We start from the raw sequence: 20,843 nt of genomic DNA on the forward strand, positions 1-20,843 counted from the left end.
TACAATGGAAATTTGACACAATAAAAGTTTACTAGTAGACTACACTAGTAGACTACACCATAACATCAGCTGACTCTAAACAACAGATGTACAAAAGTAGGATCTACTCCACAAGAAAAGGGAAACACCAAGAAATATAAACAAAGAAAGTTTTAAACAAAAGTTTGACAAGAAATGTGAAATGTCACATTTTGCTCAAAGAAAAAAGTACAAAAAAGATGTTTATAAAAAATTGTACATGTCATGAGAAGAAATGTGTAACATGATGGCTGAAAGAGTACAAGTAAACCTAGTGGGCTACAGGGGACATCAAGACTACAACAAGACAATCAATTAACCTTCTTCTTGGCGGATCATAGCCACCTCGTGTTCTGAGAGGTAACTGAACTGTTTTGCTAGGGACAGGTAAGACATTGATTTATTTCAATCTGTCAATATAAAACTGTTTCGCTAGGGACAGGTAAGACATTGATTTATTTCAATCTGTCAATATAAAACTGTTTCGCTAGGGACAGGTAAGACATTGATTTATTTCAATCTGTCAATATAAAACTGTTTCGCTAGGGACAGGTAAGACATTGATTTATTTCAATCTGTCAATATAAAACTGTTTCGCTAGGGACAGGTAAGACATTGTTTAACTTCTGTTTATTTGGTTTCATTGAGTATTTGATGGATACAATGTTTATACTTTTCCAACAACAGAGTTTACAAGTATTATAATTATTACTTAGGTATCAATCAATGCCTAATTGAATGATTGTGTTTCTCAATGACATAACCCAATGCCTTAACAACTAAGCATCAGATAAGACTAACTTTCCTAAATGACTTTGTAACCCAATGACTTTGTAACCCAATGACTTTGTAACCCAATGACTTAACGACTAAGCATCAGATCAGACATAAACCAAAGACTTAACAACTAAGCATTAGGTGAGACTAACTTTTCTCAATGGCGTTGTAAACCAATGACTTAACGACTAAGCATCAGATCAGACATAAACCAAAGACTTAACAACTAAGCATTAGGTGAGACTAACCTGGAGGCCTTGTAGCAGGGACCTCTGTCATCTCCTTCTCAAAATATTTCTGTTTCTCACGGAAGCTCATTTTCTCTATTTCAGCATTGGTGGCCGCCTACAAGAGAAGGAAATATTTCTTTATTAATGTACTGCTCAGTTAAACAATTTGATACTTTAACACATGTAAATATCTTAGGTTAGACATGCAAAGGCCATGTTTAAAAATCATTGTTGAGTTATATTTAACAAGATTTAACAGACATTAATTTAACATGAATCCAAATACAAATTAGAAATATCATTTGTAACATAGATATTGCCCCCTAACTTTAACACTAAGCAATGCTAACAAGATGAAACAACTCAATGTGCTAAAAATATCAGTTCAGTCAATGCCAATGCATGACTGCAGTAATGGTAAATCCTGACCATTGCAACAGTGGGATAGAGTCAGCAACAGTAAGATGGAATCAACAGTCTTGCTCCACAACTTGTTTAGGAAATGAACTTGATCCAATCAATGCCTCTAGATACCCCAGCCAAACAAGCAGCAAACTGATCAGTTATTCTGCAGTGGAAAGCTGTGTGACTCAACAAGCCTGCCTCCCCTCTCTTTCTCCAGCCAACAGATCAATTTTTCCTGTCTCCAGCCCCGCCCGCCCCCGGGGACAAAGGAGTCCCTACAAGTGAATGAGGGCTGAATGCCCCTACTTTCCCTGGCTACATTCTATTCTAATTTCCCCAGTAGCAGATCAAACTTTAAGCTCTTAGAGTTCCACAGATACTGAAACTAATTAAATGCTCGAGATTTTTCCTCAACTACAGCATTCATGCATGATTCAGATTTCATTTATTTTAAAACTCAGCATTACATCACCCAGTAGGAAATTATGTTTCAACAGTTGGGACCTGTTCAGCAGTTGTAATGTTTCAACAGTGTGGGACATTACACGTTCAGTTCATTAACTGAGCTCAAGCCAACAGCAAAGAAAATGTCATATTGATTTTTTTTAAATACAGAAAATGTGGAGTTATGGTTGTCTTTGTAGGAACCAGCCTATAAAGTAAATAAGGAACCAGTCTATGATATAAATAAGGAACCAGCCTATGATATAAATAAGGAACCAGCCTATGATATAAATAAGGAACCAGCCTATGATATAAATAAGGAACCAGCCTTTGCTGCAAATAAAGAACCAGCCTATGATATTAATAAGGAACCAGTCTGTGCTGTAAATAAGGAACCAGCCTTCGGTGTATTTAGCTAACAGTTGGCACCTATCACTATGAGACAACCATATGCTTAGATGTATTAATGCTTTTCTCTTCATGCTGATCAATTCTTTCACCTAAAACAATAAATATTGTGTTGATTCCAACCTTGTAAAAAAATGTGAGGTTTCTAAAATAAAATGTTGCTGTACAAAACTCCAAGAGGCCATGTGGAAATTGGTTTCAGCAGAAATGCATTTAATCAATACATCTGATGCTAGAGATAAGGTCACTGTTCTGCCACCCCCACCCCCCTCTCCTACTTGATGGTGCTCAGTTTTCTTTTCAACTTGCTGGTTCAATTGATTATTTTCAAGTTTCATGCACATGAAAAGTTTCACCCCATGCCTATGGGTGGGATAGTATCTTGCTTTAATTTCACATGTTCAATTGATTATTTTCAAGTTTCATGCACATGAAAAGTTTCACCCCATGCCTATGGGTGGGATAGTATCTTGCTTTAATTTCACATGTTCAATTGATTATTTTCAAGTTTCATGCACATGAAAAGTTTCACCCCATGCCTATGGGTGGGATAGTATCTTGCTTTAATTTCACATCAAATAATTCTGGACCAGCCTCTGTTTATGAATGGCTAGATTTCCACTCAGTTAGCCAGAGCTTTAAATATTACATGAGGGGACGGTACCCAAGTTGTTTTTAGCACTGGATGATTACCCCTTATAATAAAAACAGAGGTCCATGGATGGGGAAGTACAAGGGTGACTTGATAGTTCGACAAAACTCTGGGCAAGGATAGATGGTCACTGAGGAATGTGTAGGATGTGGGGTGATGGAGATAGGATTAGGCAAATGTGGGGGTGTGGTGGAGGGGTGGTAAAGATGTACCACAGGAATGTGTGGGTGTGTGTGTGGGGGGCGGAGGGTAAAGATTAACCACAGGAAAGTGTTGGGGTGGGGTAAAGATGTATCAAAGGAAAGTGTGTGTGTTGGGGGGGGGGGGGGGGGGGGGTTGGTAAAGATGTACAACAGGAAAGTGTGGGTCTGTGTTTGGGGGGGGGGGGTTGGTAAAGATGTATCGAAGGAAAGTGTGGGGGGTGTGTGTTGGGGGTGGGGGGTGGGGGTAAAGATGTATCACTTTTAAGAAGAGAAAGACAGTATAAACAGCTAATGTGATTAGGCCCAGATCCCCACTACTTTAGCAAATAGTGATGGCTTTACTAGATCTACAGACTAGTACTAAAGCTGCCCTGGGTCTCTAGCCTTTAATGCTTACTCCCCTTTGGCTTCTGCAGGGCCACTCATTCATTATTATAACCCTACAAGCCCATTACTCCTGGCCACAGTTCTCTCCCCTGCTAGTGCTGGACCAAGTCAACAATCCATGACTCAGCACACCAATCAATCAAGCAATTATGAGAAATGACCAGTGCTGGACATAAAAGCTAATGAAAATTACTACCAGTGCTGCCATTGAGATATGACTCATGCTGAACCAACGGCCGCACAAGTGTAGTGGTCCTCTAAGGTTTCTACAACTATTTCACTTAGTTCTTAGCTTTTCTTTCTTCCAGGCTTTTACATTTAGATAGATTCTCATGTTGATTTAGTCCTACAAATCATTTCAAGCCATCATTTTGATGAAATCACGTTTTCTAATTAAAAAATAAAAACTAATTGATGTTCCACGTAGCCAGAAATAAATGTAGCATTATTTGTTCATGGTATTGTATCTCATTAGTTCCAGAAAACTTAGGGGTGAAAAGGTCATGACACTTGATCTGACCTCTGACACCAAGAGGGTTTCATGTGGCTGACTCATCATATTGCTAGAACTGTGGTGTAAACTTTAGTTTGCTTGTACTTAATGAATGAACAAACACTACACAATGTAGGTGTAAAGCATCACACTCAATTACTGTAGCATGACACTGTCAGTAGCATGACACTGCCAGTAGCATGACACTGTCAGTAGCATGACACTGTCAGTAGCATGACACTGTCAGTATCATGACACTGCCAGTAGCATGACAATGTCAGTATCATGACACTGTCAGTAGAATGACACTGCCGGTAGCATGACACTGCCAGTAGCATGACACTGTCAGTAGCATGACACTGTCAGTAGCATGACACTGTCAGTAGCATGACAATGTCAGTATCATGACACTGTCAGTAGAATGACACTGCCGGTAGCATGACACTGCCAGTAGCATGACAATGTCAGTAGCATGACACTGTCAGTAGCATGACACTGCCAGTAGCATGACACTGCCAGTAGCATGACACTGTCAGTAGCATGACACTGTCAGTAACATGACACTGTCAGTAGCATGACACTGTCAGTAGCATGACACTGTCAGTAGCATGACACTGTCAGTAGCATGACACTGTCAGTAGCATGACACTGTCAGTAGCATGACACTGCCAGTAACATGACACTGCCAGTAACATGACACTGCCAGTAGCATGACACTGCCAGTAACATGACACTGCCAGTAGCATGACAATGTCAGTATCATGACACTGCCAGTAGCATGACAATGTCAGTATCATGACACTGTCAGTAGCATGACACTGCCAGTAGCATGACATTGCCAGTAGTATGACACTGTCATATCTCAGCAACTGAATACCTAAACTCTTAAGACCTTAACCAAGGTTAGTCAAGACCTTCTTTTGTCAATAACAATTCTACATACACAACAAGACCTTCTTATGCTAATGCCAATTATACATATACAACAATAAAACAACAAGTTGTTATCTACAATAGAAGGTCCACAACTCCACACCAAGCCTCACCCCCCCCCCCACCCAACAACAAAAACCTACACACCAAGATGCTTGCCAATATACATGTTCATGCAGAAAGAGTGGGTTAGTACAAACTGCTACAGTTAAATCAACATTTTAATATGTAAACATTACAACAATCTGTTGACAGAACTTAAGTTGGCTTTTAACTTTTAATTTAAAATAAATGACTCCAAATCTGATAGAAGTAGTTGAAAACCTTCAATTGCATTAATACACTAATTTAGCAGACCCAGCCTGCCCAGAGAAGGGACTATTGTATGCATACTGTTTAACTTCTTTACATCAATACAACACAATGTAAATATAAGTTACTACAACTACGGCTTAAGTCTGTATTCGTGTGTCCTCAGTAATATTAAGCAAAATAATACTGCTATTGCTATTTAAGGGAGTTTTTCTCCATGACTAGCATTAAGGGAGATAGCTCCCATGAGAGAGTTAGCTCCCCCACCAGACAGATGCAGCAACTCCGCCTTACCTTGGTGAATACTCCTGATGGTACTCTGGCAGCTTTTCTCACATCGAAAGTTACAGCTTCAGGGGGCGAAAGGGGGGAAACAGGAATTAAGGAGTGGTCACCTCCATCTTGAAGGGAGGTGTCGTGTCTGGGGGGCACTTGCGGTTTGAACACAGGTTTAGGGGCTATCTTTGGGGGAACAAACGGGGCAGGCTTAGGGGGTGGGACAAAGGGTGCAGGTTTTGGGGGGTGGGAGTCTGTGGGTGGCTGGGAGGTAGAGATAGAAGGCTTGAAGGGAATGAAAGGTGCTGGACGGGGGGAAGTTAGGGTGGGGGTGAAGGGTTTTGGGGCCATTAAAATAGTCGATGGTTTGGGATGATCAAGTGTATTTTTTACAACAACAGTGGCAGGAGCAGCGGGGCTGAGAACAGCAGTGGCTGTAGGCTGTACAGCTGTAGGCAGTGTGACAGGCTTCTTGACATGCTACATGCAGACAACAATGAAGAAATAGATGCAAACATTTATAACTATCATATGGATTCATTCATGGCTTCATTAGCTATAAGCATAGAGTACAATGCAGCAGATATTAATCATGAAACTTGTTTAGAATAGATTGATTATTTAAAGTGACAACAGATTAGCATTGTATCACAGATGTGTTATGTTAAATATTTTTCACAGAGTTGAAGCACACAAACAAACAAGAAATTAATTATTAACATTACATCCTAAATAAGTTTATGTCAGTTTGCCAGAGGTCAATTTCTGGGTTTACTGAGTTTTTATTCAATCAAGTCTTGTAGACTTTAGTCTTGTTGGACGGATTGGTCACTCAACAAACCTAAGGCCTTAGACTGGTCACTCAACAAACCTAAGGCCTTAGACTGGTCACTCAACAAACCTAAGGCCTTAGACTGACTGGTCACTCAACAAACCTAAGGCCCTTGACTGACTGGTCACTCAACAAACCTAAGGCTGTAAACTGGTCACTCAACAAACCTAAGGCCTTAGACTGGTCACTGAACAAACCTAAGGCCCTTGACTGACTGGTCACTCAACAAACCTAAGGCTGTAAACTGGTCACTGAACAAACCTAAGGCCTTAGACTGGTCACTCAACAAACCTAAGGCCCTTGACTGACTGGTCACTCAACAAACCTAAGGCTGTAAACTGGTCACTCAACAAACCTAAGGCCTTAGACTGGTCACTCAACAAACCTAAGGCTGTAAACTGGTCACTGAACAAACCTAAGGCCTTAGACTGGTCACTCAACAAACCTAAGGCTGTAAACTGGTCACTCAACAAACCTAAGGCCTTAGACTGGTCACTCAACAAACCTAAGGCCTTAGACTGGTCACTCAACAAACCTAAGGCCTTAGACTGGTCACTCAACAAACCTAAGGCTGTAAACTGGTCACTCAACAAACCTAAGGCCTTAGACTGGTCACTCAACATACTTAAGGCCTCAGACTGGTCACTCAACATACTTAAGGCCTTAGACTGGTCACTCAACAAACCTAAGGCCCTTGACTGACAGGTCACTCAACAAACCTAAGGCCTTAGACTGGTCACTCAACAAACCTAAGGCCCTTGACTAACAGGTCACTCAACAAACCTAAGGCCTCAGACAGGTCACTCAACATACCTAAGGCCTTAGACTGACTGGTCACTCAACACACCTAAGGCCCTTGACTGACAGGTCACTCAACAAACCTAAGGCTTTAGACTGACTGGTCACTCAACATACCTTAGGCCTTAAACTGGTCACTCAACAAACCTAAGGCCTTAGACAGGTCACTCAACAAACCTAAGGCCTTCGACAGGTCACTCAACAAACCTAAGGCCTTAGACAGGTCACTCAACAAACCTAAGGCCTTCGACAGGTCACTCAACAAACCTAAGGCCTTAGACTGACAGGTCACTCAACAAACCTAAGGCCTTAGACTGACAGGTCACTCAACAAACCCAAGGCCTTAGACTGGTCACTCAACAAACCTAAGGCCTTAGACTGGTCACTCAACAAACCTAAGGCCTTAGACTGACAGGTCACTCAACAAACCCAAGGCCTTAGACTGACAGGTCACTCAACAAACCCAAGGCCTTAGACTGGTCACTCAACAAACCTAAGGCCTTAGACTGGTCACTCAACAAACCCAAGGCCTTAGACTGGTCACTCAACAAACCTAAGGCCTTTGACTGGTCACTCAACAAACCTAAGGCTGTAAACAGGTCACTCAACAAACCCAAGGCCTTAGACTGGTCACTCAACAAACCTAAGGCCTTTGACTGGTCACTCAACAAACCTAAGGCCTTTGACTGGTCACTCAACAAACCTAAGGCTGTAAACTGGTCACTCAACAAACCTAAGGCTGTAAACTGCTCACTCAACAAACCTAAGGCCTTAGACTGACTGGTCACTCAACAAACCTAAGGCCTTTGACTGGTCACTCAACAAACCTAAGGCCTTTGACAGGTCACTCAACAAACCTAAGGCCTTAGACTGACAGGTCACTCAACAAACCCAAGGCCTTTGACTGGTCACTCAACAAACCCAAGGCCTTTGACTGGTCACTCAACAAACCTAAGGCTGTAAACTGGTCACTCAACAAACCTAAGGCCTGAGACTGGTCACTAAATGAATGTATTTCTGGAGTGTGCTGACAAACACTACAGACCAAGAGACATACAGAGAGCACAAGACGTGCATGCAAGCAGTCAAGCATGAAAGTGAGTACTCACCAGTTGGTTGTTGGCTGGCTTGTCAGGTACTGGTGGTTTTACAGGCACTTGTTTGTTCATCACAGATTGGCTAGCAGACTGGGAACATGCAAGCAACCATCTTATAACCATGTCTAACCATCTTACAACCATGTCTAATCATCTTATAAACATGTCTAACTATCTTATAAACATGTCTAACCATCTTACTACCATCTTATAACCATGTCTAACCATCTTATAACCATGTGTAACCATCTTATAATCATCTTATAACCATGTCTAACCATCTTATAACCATGTCTAACCATCTTATAACCATGTGTAACCATCTTATAATCATCTTATAACCATATCTAACCATCTTAAAACCACATCTAACCATCTTATAAACATGTCTAACCATCTTATAACCATGTCTAACCATCTTATAACCATGTCTAATCATCTTATAACCATGTCTAACCATCTAATAACCATATCTAACCATTTCATAACCACCTCTAAACATCTTAAAACCACCTCTAAACATCTTAAAACCACATCTAACCATCTTAAAACCATGTCTAACCATCTTATAACCATGTCTAACCATCTTATAAGCTTGTCTATCTTATAACCATGTCAAACCATCTTATAACTATGTCTTATCATCTTATAACCACAACTAACCATCTTGTAACCCTGACCATCTTATAAAGATGTCTAATCAAATTTTACCCATGTCTTACTATCTTACGACCATATCTAATCAGACAAACCTTAAATAATCTTTCTTCACTAAAAGTTAAATTATCAAATATGAACTCCCTCTCAACCTAAACTAAAAGTATAAAGAACAAAGCCTCCTTATACCTATGTAGTATTAATAAAAGCTGAAAAAATAAAATAGCAACCATGCTACTAGGTTAAGGCTGATGATTAAAAAGTATCTACACTATACCTGGTATACATGAAACAAACCAAGCACCTACATGCAAAACTCTACTTCTTCATGCTAAAGACTGGCTTAAAAAATAAATAAAAGTATGGGATCTGGGTCTCTCTTTTCATTTCAGCTCATCATGTTCTAATTTTTGTTTGAGAGATAAAATGTAAACATACACTTAACAGAACTGGTTGTGGTGCTTCTATCTGGGCTCCATCTGCTACACTGACCATTGGGCTGGGTGTAATGGCCACTGGGCTGGGTGTAATGACCACAGGGCTGGGTGGGCTGAGCACTGGACTGGGTAAACTGAGCACTGGGCTGGAGGAGATGCCAGCTGGTGTGATGACTGACTCCATAGGTGGGGCGGGTGGAGGAGGTGAAGATGGCAGTGAAGGCAGGGAGAGAACTGGGCTCTCTAGTTCATTGAGTTTGCCAAGTTTTTCCTGGAAATCATGCAGCTAAAGTCAGACCCAGCACATGTTAGTTACACAACTCTACACAAGTTAGTACATCTGATCATCTCAATGGTAGGAATTAATTCATACATTTGTTGAAAAAGAAAATGTTAGCAAATAAGCAAAGCAAAAGCAGTTAGAAAATATAAGCAAGTGAAATTCTAGCATTCATATAATTCATGGATACAAATTTCAGAAGGGTTCATGGGATTTTAAATAAAATTTGCTTGACTAATTAACGATAAGAATTGTATCGTAAACAGAGCTAACTTAGATGATGGATCAAAACACATGCTAATTATTTCTGTAAATTGACAGTACCAAGAGAAGTCAAAACATTGAAAAACAGGGGAAGGTTTGTACAACAAACATGTTACAAACATTTTAAAAAAAATATTTAACAAGTATTAACCATGACACTTCTAGGCTCATACTTTCCCATTTTCCCATCTTATGCAAACTCGTTTATATTTATATTTTTCAATTCCATTCCCCGCCATGTACTTTTTAATCAAACTAAAGTGGTGCAAAATTTTAAACATGAAAAAAGTATTTGAACTTTCTCCGCAGTTTCAACCTTAACAAAAAAACTAAAACTAACTTTATTATTGATTGTTCCAAACAAAAAACTACTTTTTTAACCCCATGCATTACGGGTACTGAAGACACTGATTGTCAAGGGCTGAGGGCATAGAGTGCAACAATTATGTCAGGACTGCAAGTGTTAAACACTGATCTTTAAATAAGGTAAAAAGAACTGGAAATATTTTAATTTAAAAAAAAAAATTCAGGATTTTTTAAATCCCTTACAAAGTTATAGTGTTGAAGAGGATATAAAATAAAGGACATACATAGTTGATGCAATCATTTTGTTTATATTACATGTAGATTATCTACAGAGTAGTTTGATGTTGGCATACTTAGAATGTTACAGTTGGCATGGCTACAGTTATGTATTAAGGTGTACAGCAGCTGATGTTAGCAAGATAAAAATAGTGACTGGCTACACCAGTGGTTCCCAACCTTTTTCGAGTGGCGACCCCCTTTTATAAAAAGTAAGTGACCCGCGACCCCCATAGAATTAAAAAGTCGAAATTGGTATGGAAATTAATAAGTACTAAAATAAGATTTTCTAGTAGACTTTCAATATGAACTAATTTTGATAACTGTTTTAATAGCATGAGTAAAATTGCATACTATTCACTAAACCTTCGTGGTTAAGTTTTTAATTTTTTTTTGGTGACGGCTATTAGGGGCAGATAATTTAGTTTGAAACGATTTTAAACTTAGAGGAGGTAACTAAGAGGAGGCTGCTTTCACGGGGGGGGGGGGGGGGGGGGGGTTAGTGTTTTAAAGCAAATATTTTCAGTGGCAGCATTGGTACTGTCGAATTCACAAATTATGAATTACTGAAAAGTAGAAAAAACAACAACTAAATAGCGGCGTATGATACACCGTGGGTCGGCTCGTTTTATATAATTTACGACTTATACTAGCAATGGACTCTTGATGTCGATTGGTTAGGGCAGTGATTAGGGAGCTAAATCTTTTCTGTTTTCTGAAAGCCCGATTTTGAGCTAAACATAGATGGCGCACCATCCGTACAAACCCCCACAGCCGTTCTAACCCATTTTAATCATCCAGTTCCAAAAAGGATATTTATTTTCTCCATGCTATCTCCACAAAAGAGCAACTCTTTTATCTTTGCTATCATCCGCATGAATATCGACACAGACCAGCAACTGCGAACACGAACTCACGTCTGTTGATTTATCAACTTGAAAAGCAGACAATGGTGAAAGCTTAATTTCAATAAAAATGTGTTATTTAACATTTACGTACATCGTACATGCAGCGTTTGATGAGATTTTCTCCTATTGTTTTTTTTTTTTTTTTTTTGCTTGGCATTTTCTATCGCGACTTCATTTGATGCTTGCACTAATGCTGGTGAAAACTTCCTTTCGATCAAGTCTCTGGCGTTTGCAACTAGCTTCTTATCGACGAAAGAACTCCATATATTTTTTGGTGTGTTCCGAATGACTCTTCTCAAATGACGTTTTAGTTTTGAAGATTTCATAGATTCGTGACTGAGAACAACTTTGTACATTACGCATTGATGTGATGTTAATGAAGTGATGTTAATGAAGCCGAATTTCAAAAATTCTCCTAAATATTTATGTTTTGTTTCAAATTACTAAGGTTTAGTATACCAGTTGGCGACCCCCCAGAAAGACCTTCGCGACCCCCAGGGGGGTCGCGACCCCCAGGTTGGGAACCCGTGGGCTACACAGAGAGGCATTGATGTTAGAAATGTTATGTATTTATCATTTATTGACAGCTATATAATAGCTGATGTTATGTATTTATAACTGATTGAGAGCTATATATATATAACAGCTGATGTTAGATATGTTAATTTTTGTTAACTATTTATCATTTATTGACAGCTATATAACAGCTGATGTTAGATATGTTATGTATTTATCATTATTTGGCCACTATATATAACAGCTGGTGTTAGAAATGTTATGCATGTATTATTGTTTGGCAGTTATATATAACAGCTGATGTTAGAAGTGCTATATCAAGTTGAGGCTAACTGAGGTGTATATAAATCTACCTGCTGTTCCTTCTCCCACTCCTCTGTTTCCTTGAGCAACTCCAACTCCTACACACAGGGGAGATACAACACCAACACATACAGACAAGGGCACACAAGTTTTAACTACATGTACATTTAAATTATATCAAGGAAATGTAGGAGATAACATTAGGGCACACAAGTTTTAACTACATGTACATTTAAATGATATTTAGGAAAAAATAGGAGATAACATTAGGGTAAAATGTTTTACAACATGTACAATTTAAAGATATCTTAGAAAAATAGGAAAGAAAATGAGGGTAAAATGTTGTACAACAACAAGATTTAAAACAGTCCGTAGGGTTTTTTATCAGTTTGAACTGGATGAGAAATTCATTGCATTTAATGCTCACTATACACTACATATCTACGAACAAGATATTTCATTTTATAACAAAACAACCAGATCTTTGAGTTGAAATGGTGAAAGAAGATACTGAATGGGAGGACAGACATGCAGCACAATGCTACTCACTAGGAAATCTATTGAGAACTGAAACAGTGTGTTAGAGTATTAGTCGTGGCATCAAACACAGGGACCAACGCTGGACCTAACACGGCTAAATGCAGATTTACAAAGCTTATTATGTGTGTAATACCAACTACTACCATCTACTTTCATGCCTGATTCAGGAAGCTTTTATTAAATGGACAAAGGATTGTGAAAATTATTTTAGAATTTGTTTACTAATTTTCAAATTTAGAGATAGTGTAAGCATTAAAATACTTTTAAAACAGCAAAAGTACATATTTAAAATAAAAGGTATTTTGGGGAGATTTTTAAAAAATCTACTTAAATAAAAGGAAACATGGAAATAAGTTTCTATTTAAATAAACAAATGCAACTTTTCAGTTAAATTTTTCGAATAGTATTTTCAAGTTATAGACTAGTTCAGCAAATTTGTCTGCTAATTGTAGACTAGTTTAGCAAGTTTGTCTGCTATAAAATTGTTGACTAGTTTAGCAAGTTGGTCTGCTATAAAATTGTAGACTAGTTTATCAAGTTAACCAGATTTGTCTGCTATAAAATTGTAGACTAGTTTATCAAGTTAACCAGATTTGTCTGCTATAAAATTGTAGACTAGTTCATCAAGTTAACCAGATTTGTCTGCTATAAAATTGTAGACTAGTTTAGCAAGTTTGTCTGCTATAAAATTGTAGACTAGTTTATCAAGTTAACCAGATTTGTTTGCTATAAAATTGTAGACTAGTTTATCAAGTTAACCAGATTTGTTTGCTATAAAATTGTAGACTAGTTTAGCAAGTTAACCAGATTTGACTGCTATAAAATTGTAGACTAGTTTAGCAAGTTAACCAGATTTGTCTGCTATAAAATTGTAGACTAGTTTAGCAAGTTAACCAGATTTGTCTGCTATAAAATTGTAGACTAGTTTATCAAGTTAACTAGATTTGTCTGCTATAAAATTGTAGACTAGTTTATCAAGTTAACCAGATTTGTCTGCTATAAAATTGTAGACTAGTTCATCAAGTTAACCAGATTTGTCTGCCATAAAATTGTCATAAAACAATTACCTGCTGCAGGATGCGGGCCTCCTCGTCGTCCTTGTCTATGCTGGAGACGGAGCCGTGCAGGGAGGAGAGGAAACCTCCCTGGCTGCTGGGTGAGGACAGCTCCGAGGGGGAGTTGGTCTCACTCTTCTCTGGGGGCTGGTCACAGACCAGGATGGTCATCTTGTCCCCCACACTGCGCAGGGCTCGGACAGCTTCCTGGTGGCTGGCACCAAGAAGGGACTGGCCATTGACCTGGTGAAGAGTCATGTTTAATTTGGTTTATTCACATCCAGGAATACATAAACCTTGCATTCACATCCATACATTCTTCAAAAATCATACTCAATATCGCAAGTATGAAGTTAACAAGAACTATTTACTTTAAAAGTATTGTATATGCAAATCAGTTGCCTGTTTGAACTGTTCAGAACTTGGATTTTTATTTTCCCATTTTTTTCACACCTTATTTTATTTTTGAATTTAAAATTAGCTAATTTTGAATAGGAAGAGTTATTAAAAAAACATAGTTTATTTGTATTTACTAGGAAGGAACACATGGTTTAAACCTATTCATAAACAATTAAAAACATAAAATTGGGGGATTAATTAGACAAACCCACAATATAATTATAGAGAAAGTACAACCAATAACGACATTGGATATAGGTAAAATTTTAGTTTAGGGAAGTTTTTGAGTTAGGTTTGTGTCATAATATGTGACAATTTGCTGTGACAGGTTGTTAAGACTAACCACCAAGTCCCAAATGTTGTATAGAAATCTTCAAGTACCTCAAGAATCCTTTGTCCAGTCTTTAGTCTGCCATCTCTAGCTGCAGCCCCATCTTCATTTATCTGGAAACAAAACACATCCACCACATAGAAAATGAAACAGCGCAAGGAAAAGATGATTTGCTAAATTACTAAGCCATATTACAGTAAATTACAGTTACAGCAATCAATGAACCAATTAAATATGACAATAGAAACATCACTATACAAAGGTAATTTATTCCAGAAATGCATGAACAATATCATCAACAACAAACAAGACAGGCTACAACAACTTACTCTAGATATGAAGATTCCCTCATCACTCTTGTTGGGTGAAGTGGCATTCTTAGCTCCACCTTTTATGGAAAGACCCAGCTTTTCACTGGCTTCTTTCACTATAGTCAGCTCCTATGAAGGAAGAATATGTGGCATAAATCAACAACTTCATTCATTGAGTTTTTAAAATGGATTAGTAAATTCAAATAGGATACATGCATTTTTATTAATTAACTTTTTAAAATTATATTATAAATGCAAATATTAAAAGCACTTTTTTTTAAATAAAAAAAAGTGAGCAAAAATAAGGGTAATACAATTTGTCAACAAAATTGGAATTGAAAAAAAGCGATATCTTATCTGACAGAATGCTTAGGACAATGAAAAAATGAACATCAGAGTATAAAAAATGGAAGCAATTAAATGTATAGTTTACTGTTGGTATCTGTCATTCAATATAGGATATCTACTAAACTGCTAGTAGCTGTCAGATGTCATACAAACCCTTTCAATTTTGTTCATTTTTAAAAATAAGAAACTCAAGATTTTTTTTTAAGGTATGTTCACCTTATATGACTTTTAACTATTGCTTTTACAATCTCTACAGATAAGGACATAAATAATTCAGTGTTCACATCTTGTTTTGTACAATCATAATATTGATTTATTTGGACAACTATTCTATAAGGACAACTAGATTTTACAACCAGTACTGTTCTTTACATTGTATCTTTTCTCTAGTTCTATTATTATGACAGCTTAGTGTTAAGTTATAAAGCACACTGTGGGATGCCCCCGTCAGCTGTATGTAATGTTTGTGTATTAGACCAGGCTCACACCTGTATGTGTAACAGAGACAGTTCAGGTGATGCCCCAGTCCACACCTGTATGTTATGTTTGTGTGCAGGCTCACACCTGTATGTGTAACAGAGACAGTTATGTTATAAACAAACCACCCTCATCACTTGAAAAAATTGAGAAACAACAATGTAACTACCAAATACCTCAAATACCTGAAATATCACAAAGTACAGCATGCTCACTAAATTTAAACTTAAAGTAAAAAAAGCCTATAAAAATCTGGGATAATATAAGATCAAATAATATAGCACACAGGAATGAGCTAAAACATTTCTGATTCATACAAGGGGGATATACAAGAGCTAGGATCATCTCACCCAGTGCCATTCACCAATATACATAGCACCATTAACCTGGAAGTATAGTGCCACAGTGATAAAAAAAAACATCTACACTAAGCACAGGCAACTTATTAAACTAGGAATGGTGACGGGCAAGGAAAGCAGAGTTTTAAACAATATAAACAAAACAATCTTTCTATAACATCTGTCTTATGTTTTGACACGTGACAGGAATGGTAATGGGTAAGGAAAGCAGAGTTTTAATCTAGAGACATTAACAACATAAACAAAGCAAACTTTCAACATCAACAATATTGATCTTATGTTTTTAACATATCAGTGCTATAAAAAAAACAAGTTAAATAGTACAAACAAATCTTCAATGTGAGGAGGGTAAAGCAGAATTATTGAACTCAACAGTTTTGACAATGTCAGTGGCACAACTCATTAACTTAATGACAAAAAACATGCAGACACTTTCAATTTTTACATCAACTTAGTACTTAGGGTACTTCTATAGTATTTATTGAGGTCTCTCTTTATAGCAACCATGTCAAATAGCAGATTTGAAGCTGTCAACTATTTTCTCAAAATGTTTTTTTTGTGACTTTTAGTATTAAGGGCTTTAAATAGTTAAAAACACTACATAGCCAATAGAGGAGGTTCATGTTTACAGTCCAGGCTTCCATGCTGTTTACCAAGTGGTACATTAGGTAGAGCACTGACCTGTAGTCCAGGGGGTGGAGGGTCATGTCTGACTTTAAGGTGGATCTCATAGGTAGGAGAGATTAGAGCCATCACTGCTTCCTCATGTGTGGCATGCTTAAGATCTTTATTATTTACCTGCACATGACACAAGGTAAACATTTATTTAACTTTAAAACACACAGGGGTAACCTATTCCGCTATTGCATATTTCTTCTCTAGGACATTCTAGACATGGTAGGTACAGAACCATTTCACTTCCTGATACAAGTCTATCAACAATGGCTAGACAGACATACAACAATTTAACTTATAGATACAAATTGTATGAATAATGGTTATTATATGCAAAGATAACTAACTTTAACTTACAGATAAAATTCTAAGATAACTTCAACTTACAGATAAAATTCTAAGGTAACTTCAACTTACAGATAAAATTCTATCTCCTATCCTAAGATTGGTCCTAGAGGCTGCACCATCTTTGACTATCTGTGAAAAAATTGACCACAAATGATCAACTCAAGAATGTATCTAGAGAGTACCAGTCCTGCTCCGGGGTGTGTGTGCTAGCAAGTGATAAGAGTGGCACCCACCTTGGAAACAAAAACACCAGGCTCGTCCCCACCAAAAGGTTGACTGGAGTGATCACTGCCACCAACTATACTGAGACCCAAGGGACCTCCAGCTTTTACTATTGTGATATCCTACAAAAGTCCACATACATCATTCAGGAGAGACATACAACTCAATAATTTATAACATACACTGACTACCTAAAAGCTGGAGCTTTTTACAAGAAAAGTTGATACAAACATTAAAATTCATAAAATGATTTTTGATTTTTTAGATAGTAAAAACAATATCTAGCCTGGGTTTTGACCTGATTAAAAATGTAAATATTTAATTTTAAAAAGACAAGGATTGTTAAAGTTTAAACAAGGCTAAGACACAAGAAATCTAAACAAATCAATGTTAATAATTTTACTTTTAAAAGTAGTTACCATGTCCGTGACATACAATTAACACAAAGTGACTATTACTTAGGGATCTTTCTATTACAAAAAGTAAAAAACAATGAAATGTTTCCTAATTTTGTCTTCCTGAAATCTACATTTATGCTACTAATAAATTTCTATTAGTAAGCAATATTACAAATAAATTAAATGTGTGAAAAAGTAGAGGCTAATTTTTTAAGTAGCTGCCAAAACCAGAGACAGATAAACAATGATAATTTCAAATTTTACACAACTAATTAACTTTTCTTCCACATCTGTCAATTAAAAACAGTAGAGTATGATACTTGTCTTTTTTTGGTTTATTATCACTCATGTTTGTTATTTGTTACACTTTAAACATAATTGATGTTATAAAGTTATCACAGTACTTGAAAATTTAGTGATTGTATTCTTAATTTTTATGTTTATGTAACTCAATTTTTAGGTGTACATACAACATGATTGATGTATTGTTGCAATGACATAGCTAAACATGGGTTGTGAGGTTTTCAAATATATATTGAGTGAGAGAGGTGTATCAACAATGACCTGAAGTCTAGTTGTAAAGGTGCAAAAGTTGGAGTCAAATGCCTTGGAAAACTTACCACCATTGTGAACGTTAGTACGACATTACTACAATATAAAAATGAGATAATTTCAATAAGACATACCTCAACAGGGTAAGGCTGTGGTGACCTCATATCCACATGATTTGATTCTGGGCTATCATCTGGGGTGTCTACTGACATGGTGGGCAAGTGCAACACCTTCGTCACCCCTGGGTCAGCCCGAGAGTAGTTTGTTGATATGGACGGGCTGGGGGTGGGGCTGGGGGGTGAGCGTGTGACCTGAAGTACCACTGGCATGGTCAGTGTCTGTGTGGGGGGGAGAGAGGTGGAAGTTCTAGTGGCTGTAGCTGGTACAGATGAGGGGGTGGGGGGAGGGATTGATATGGATGGTGCAGCCGATAACGATGCTGTTGAAGACGTAGTCGACGGAGGGGGTGCCTTGCTGAACCCTGGGTACACAAACTTTGGAGGTTGGACTGACACAGGCGGCGCTGCCCAGTCTGTTGAGAGAGTCTTGGTTCCGAATTTCGGAGATATAGCAGACGAAGGTGCTTGACCAGTCAATGTAATGGTAGGCGCAGCAGGCTGGCTGAGATATGAGTAGGATGTTGGCACAGCTGAGGCAAAGGGGCTTGATGGGGCTGCAGCTTGAACCACTGGGCTTGCCTCTATCCCCGAGTGCCGGTTGGGAGAGTAGCTGGAGCTGAATGTGGCGCTGGGACCACTGGCTCTGCCGGCCGGGGAGAGTGGGCTGGATGGTGTGGGCTGCGGTGACCACGGAGTATTGTAAGAAACAGCACTAGCAGGAGACGGCGAGAGCCGAGGGGGTGGCTGGGCACCAACCGGGCTGGGCGTCCTGACGGGGGCGGTGCTGGTGTGCTGCCAGTTGATGACCGGCTGGGTGATGCTGGGGATACGCTGGCTGCCCGGGGGTGGGGGCTCAGCACCCTCACCTTTAGGCACAATCTTCTCCCTGTAGACCACCAGCTTGATGCTCCTGTCCAGGCCGGTCAGCAGTGCTACAGCCTGATCATGGCGGGCATCAGCCATGTCCACATCATTGATCTGAAGAAATAATGTACATGTTAGAGAATTGATGGAATACTTGAAACAAACATTCTTAGAATGTACTCATGACTGAATGAAGGACTTATTGAAACAATTAATGCTTAAATGAAAGTATTGAAGATTGAATGAATGAAACAATCCTGAAAAATGAATGACTTACTGAAACAATCCTGAATGAATGAATGACTTACTGAAACAATCCTGACTGAATAAATGACTTACTGAAACAATCCTCAATGACTAACTGAAAAATATCCTGAATGAATGACTGACAATCCTGAATGAATGACTTACTGAAACAATCCTGAATGACTTACTGAAAAATATCCTGAATGAATGACTGACAATCCTGAATGAATGACTGACTGAAACAATCCTGAATGAATGAATGACTTACTGAAACAATCCTGAATGACTTACTGAAAAATATCCTGAATGAATGACTTACTGAACCAATCCTGAATGAATGAATGACTGAAACAATCCTGAATGAGTGACTGACTGACAATCCTGAATGAATGAATGACTTACTGAAACAATCCTGAATGACTAACTGAAAAATATCCTGAATGAATGACTTACTGAACCAATCCTGAATGAATGAATGACTGAAACAATCCTGAATGAGTGACTGACTGACAATCCTGAATGAATGAATGACTTACTGAAACAATCCTGAATGAATGAATGACTTACTGAAACAATCCTGAATGACTAACAGAAAAATATCCTGAATGAATGACTGACAATCCTGAATGAATGACTGACTGAAACAATCCTGAATGAATGAATGACTTACTGAAACAATCCTGAATGAGTGACTGACTGACAATCCTGAATGAATGAATGACTTACTGAAACAATCCTGAATGAATGAATGACTTACTGAAACAATCCTATCTCCAACTTGCAGTACTCCATCTTTGTCTGCAGTTCCACCAGGAGTGACCTTTGATATGTAAATTGCCTGAAACACAAAGAATTCTTCTTTAAAATTTCTTAGTGCATCTTTAACAACAACTTTTTAATAAGTTTACCCAGAAACTCAAAAAACTGCACACACAGAATTTTCTAATTGCAATGACAATTTAAGGAAAATAAATTCTTTAAATATTTTGAATTAACTATTGTGTCCATAACATTAAAAAAAAAATACTTCTTACCGAAGTTACATATCAGAAAGAATTAATATAACAAAATTTTTTAGATAAAGAAACGTCAGTTTTGAAAATAAAACATAATGCATTAAAAATGTCTACTGGTTCGTATGCAGAAATAACAGTTTTTGTTCCTTAGGAACACAAATGTCTTCACAAGATCAATGTCATTTAATATACTGACGCGTCATGGAAACATCACAAGAGTATTATAACTGACAGTTATGCCTTGCTCAAAAAATAAATCCATGAAACAAGAAAAAAAAAAACAGAAAGAACAAAAAAATAACTAAGCAAATCATGCTTACAATAAACCTTACTAAAAAGTCATGCGGAATACTAGCAATTCTTTAAATAAA

The 20,843-nt window shown here is 37.8% G+C and overlaps 1 protein-coding gene across 16 annotated transcripts in view; it reads right to left on the minus strand.

Annotated features, from left to right (window-relative positions):
* Nucleotides 1–20,843, minus strand: part of LOC131936918 (protein scribble homolog) — a 59,072-nt gene that overhangs the window by 9,754 nt on the left and 28,475 nt on the right. For 5 of the 16 annotated variants that reach the window (XM_059294043.1, XM_059294040.1, XM_059294042.1 and 2 more), the window contains exons 24-36: nt 20,214–20,294; nt 18,362–19,324; nt 17,289–17,399; nt 17,125–17,184; nt 16,714–16,830; nt 14,867–14,977; nt 14,588–14,650; nt 13,820–14,050; nt 12,263–12,310; nt 9,361–9,630; nt 8,278–8,355; nt 5,557–6,018; nt 1,044–1,140 (exon numbers count right to left, since the gene is read on the minus strand). In XM_059294043.1, coding sequence (XP_059150026.1) covers nt 1,044–1,140; nt 5,557–6,018; nt 8,278–8,355; nt 9,361–9,630; nt 12,263–12,310; nt 13,820–14,050; nt 14,588–14,650; nt 14,867–14,977; nt 16,714–16,830; nt 17,125–17,184; nt 17,289–17,399; nt 18,362–19,324; nt 20,214–20,294 — 2,692 coding nt within the window. Of the gene's footprint in view, nt 1–338; nt 396–1,043; nt 1,141–5,556; nt 6,019–8,277; nt 8,356–9,360; nt 9,631–12,262; nt 12,311–13,819; nt 14,051–14,587; nt 14,651–14,866; nt 14,978–16,713; nt 16,831–17,124; nt 17,185–17,288; nt 17,400–18,361; nt 19,325–20,213; nt 20,295–20,843 lie in introns of all 16 variants that reach the window. The other 11 variants (XM_059294034.1, XM_059294039.1, XM_059294033.1 and 8 more) reach the window with 8 other exon arrangements.

This window comes from Physella acuta, unplaced genomic scaffold (assembly GCF_028476545.2).
Source record: "Physella acuta isolate Inbredline_101_S28 unplaced genomic scaffold, ASM2847654v3 ptg000195l, whole genome shotgun sequence".
Classification (NCBI taxonomy): Eukaryota; Metazoa; Mollusca; class Gastropoda; family Physidae; genus Physella; species Physella acuta.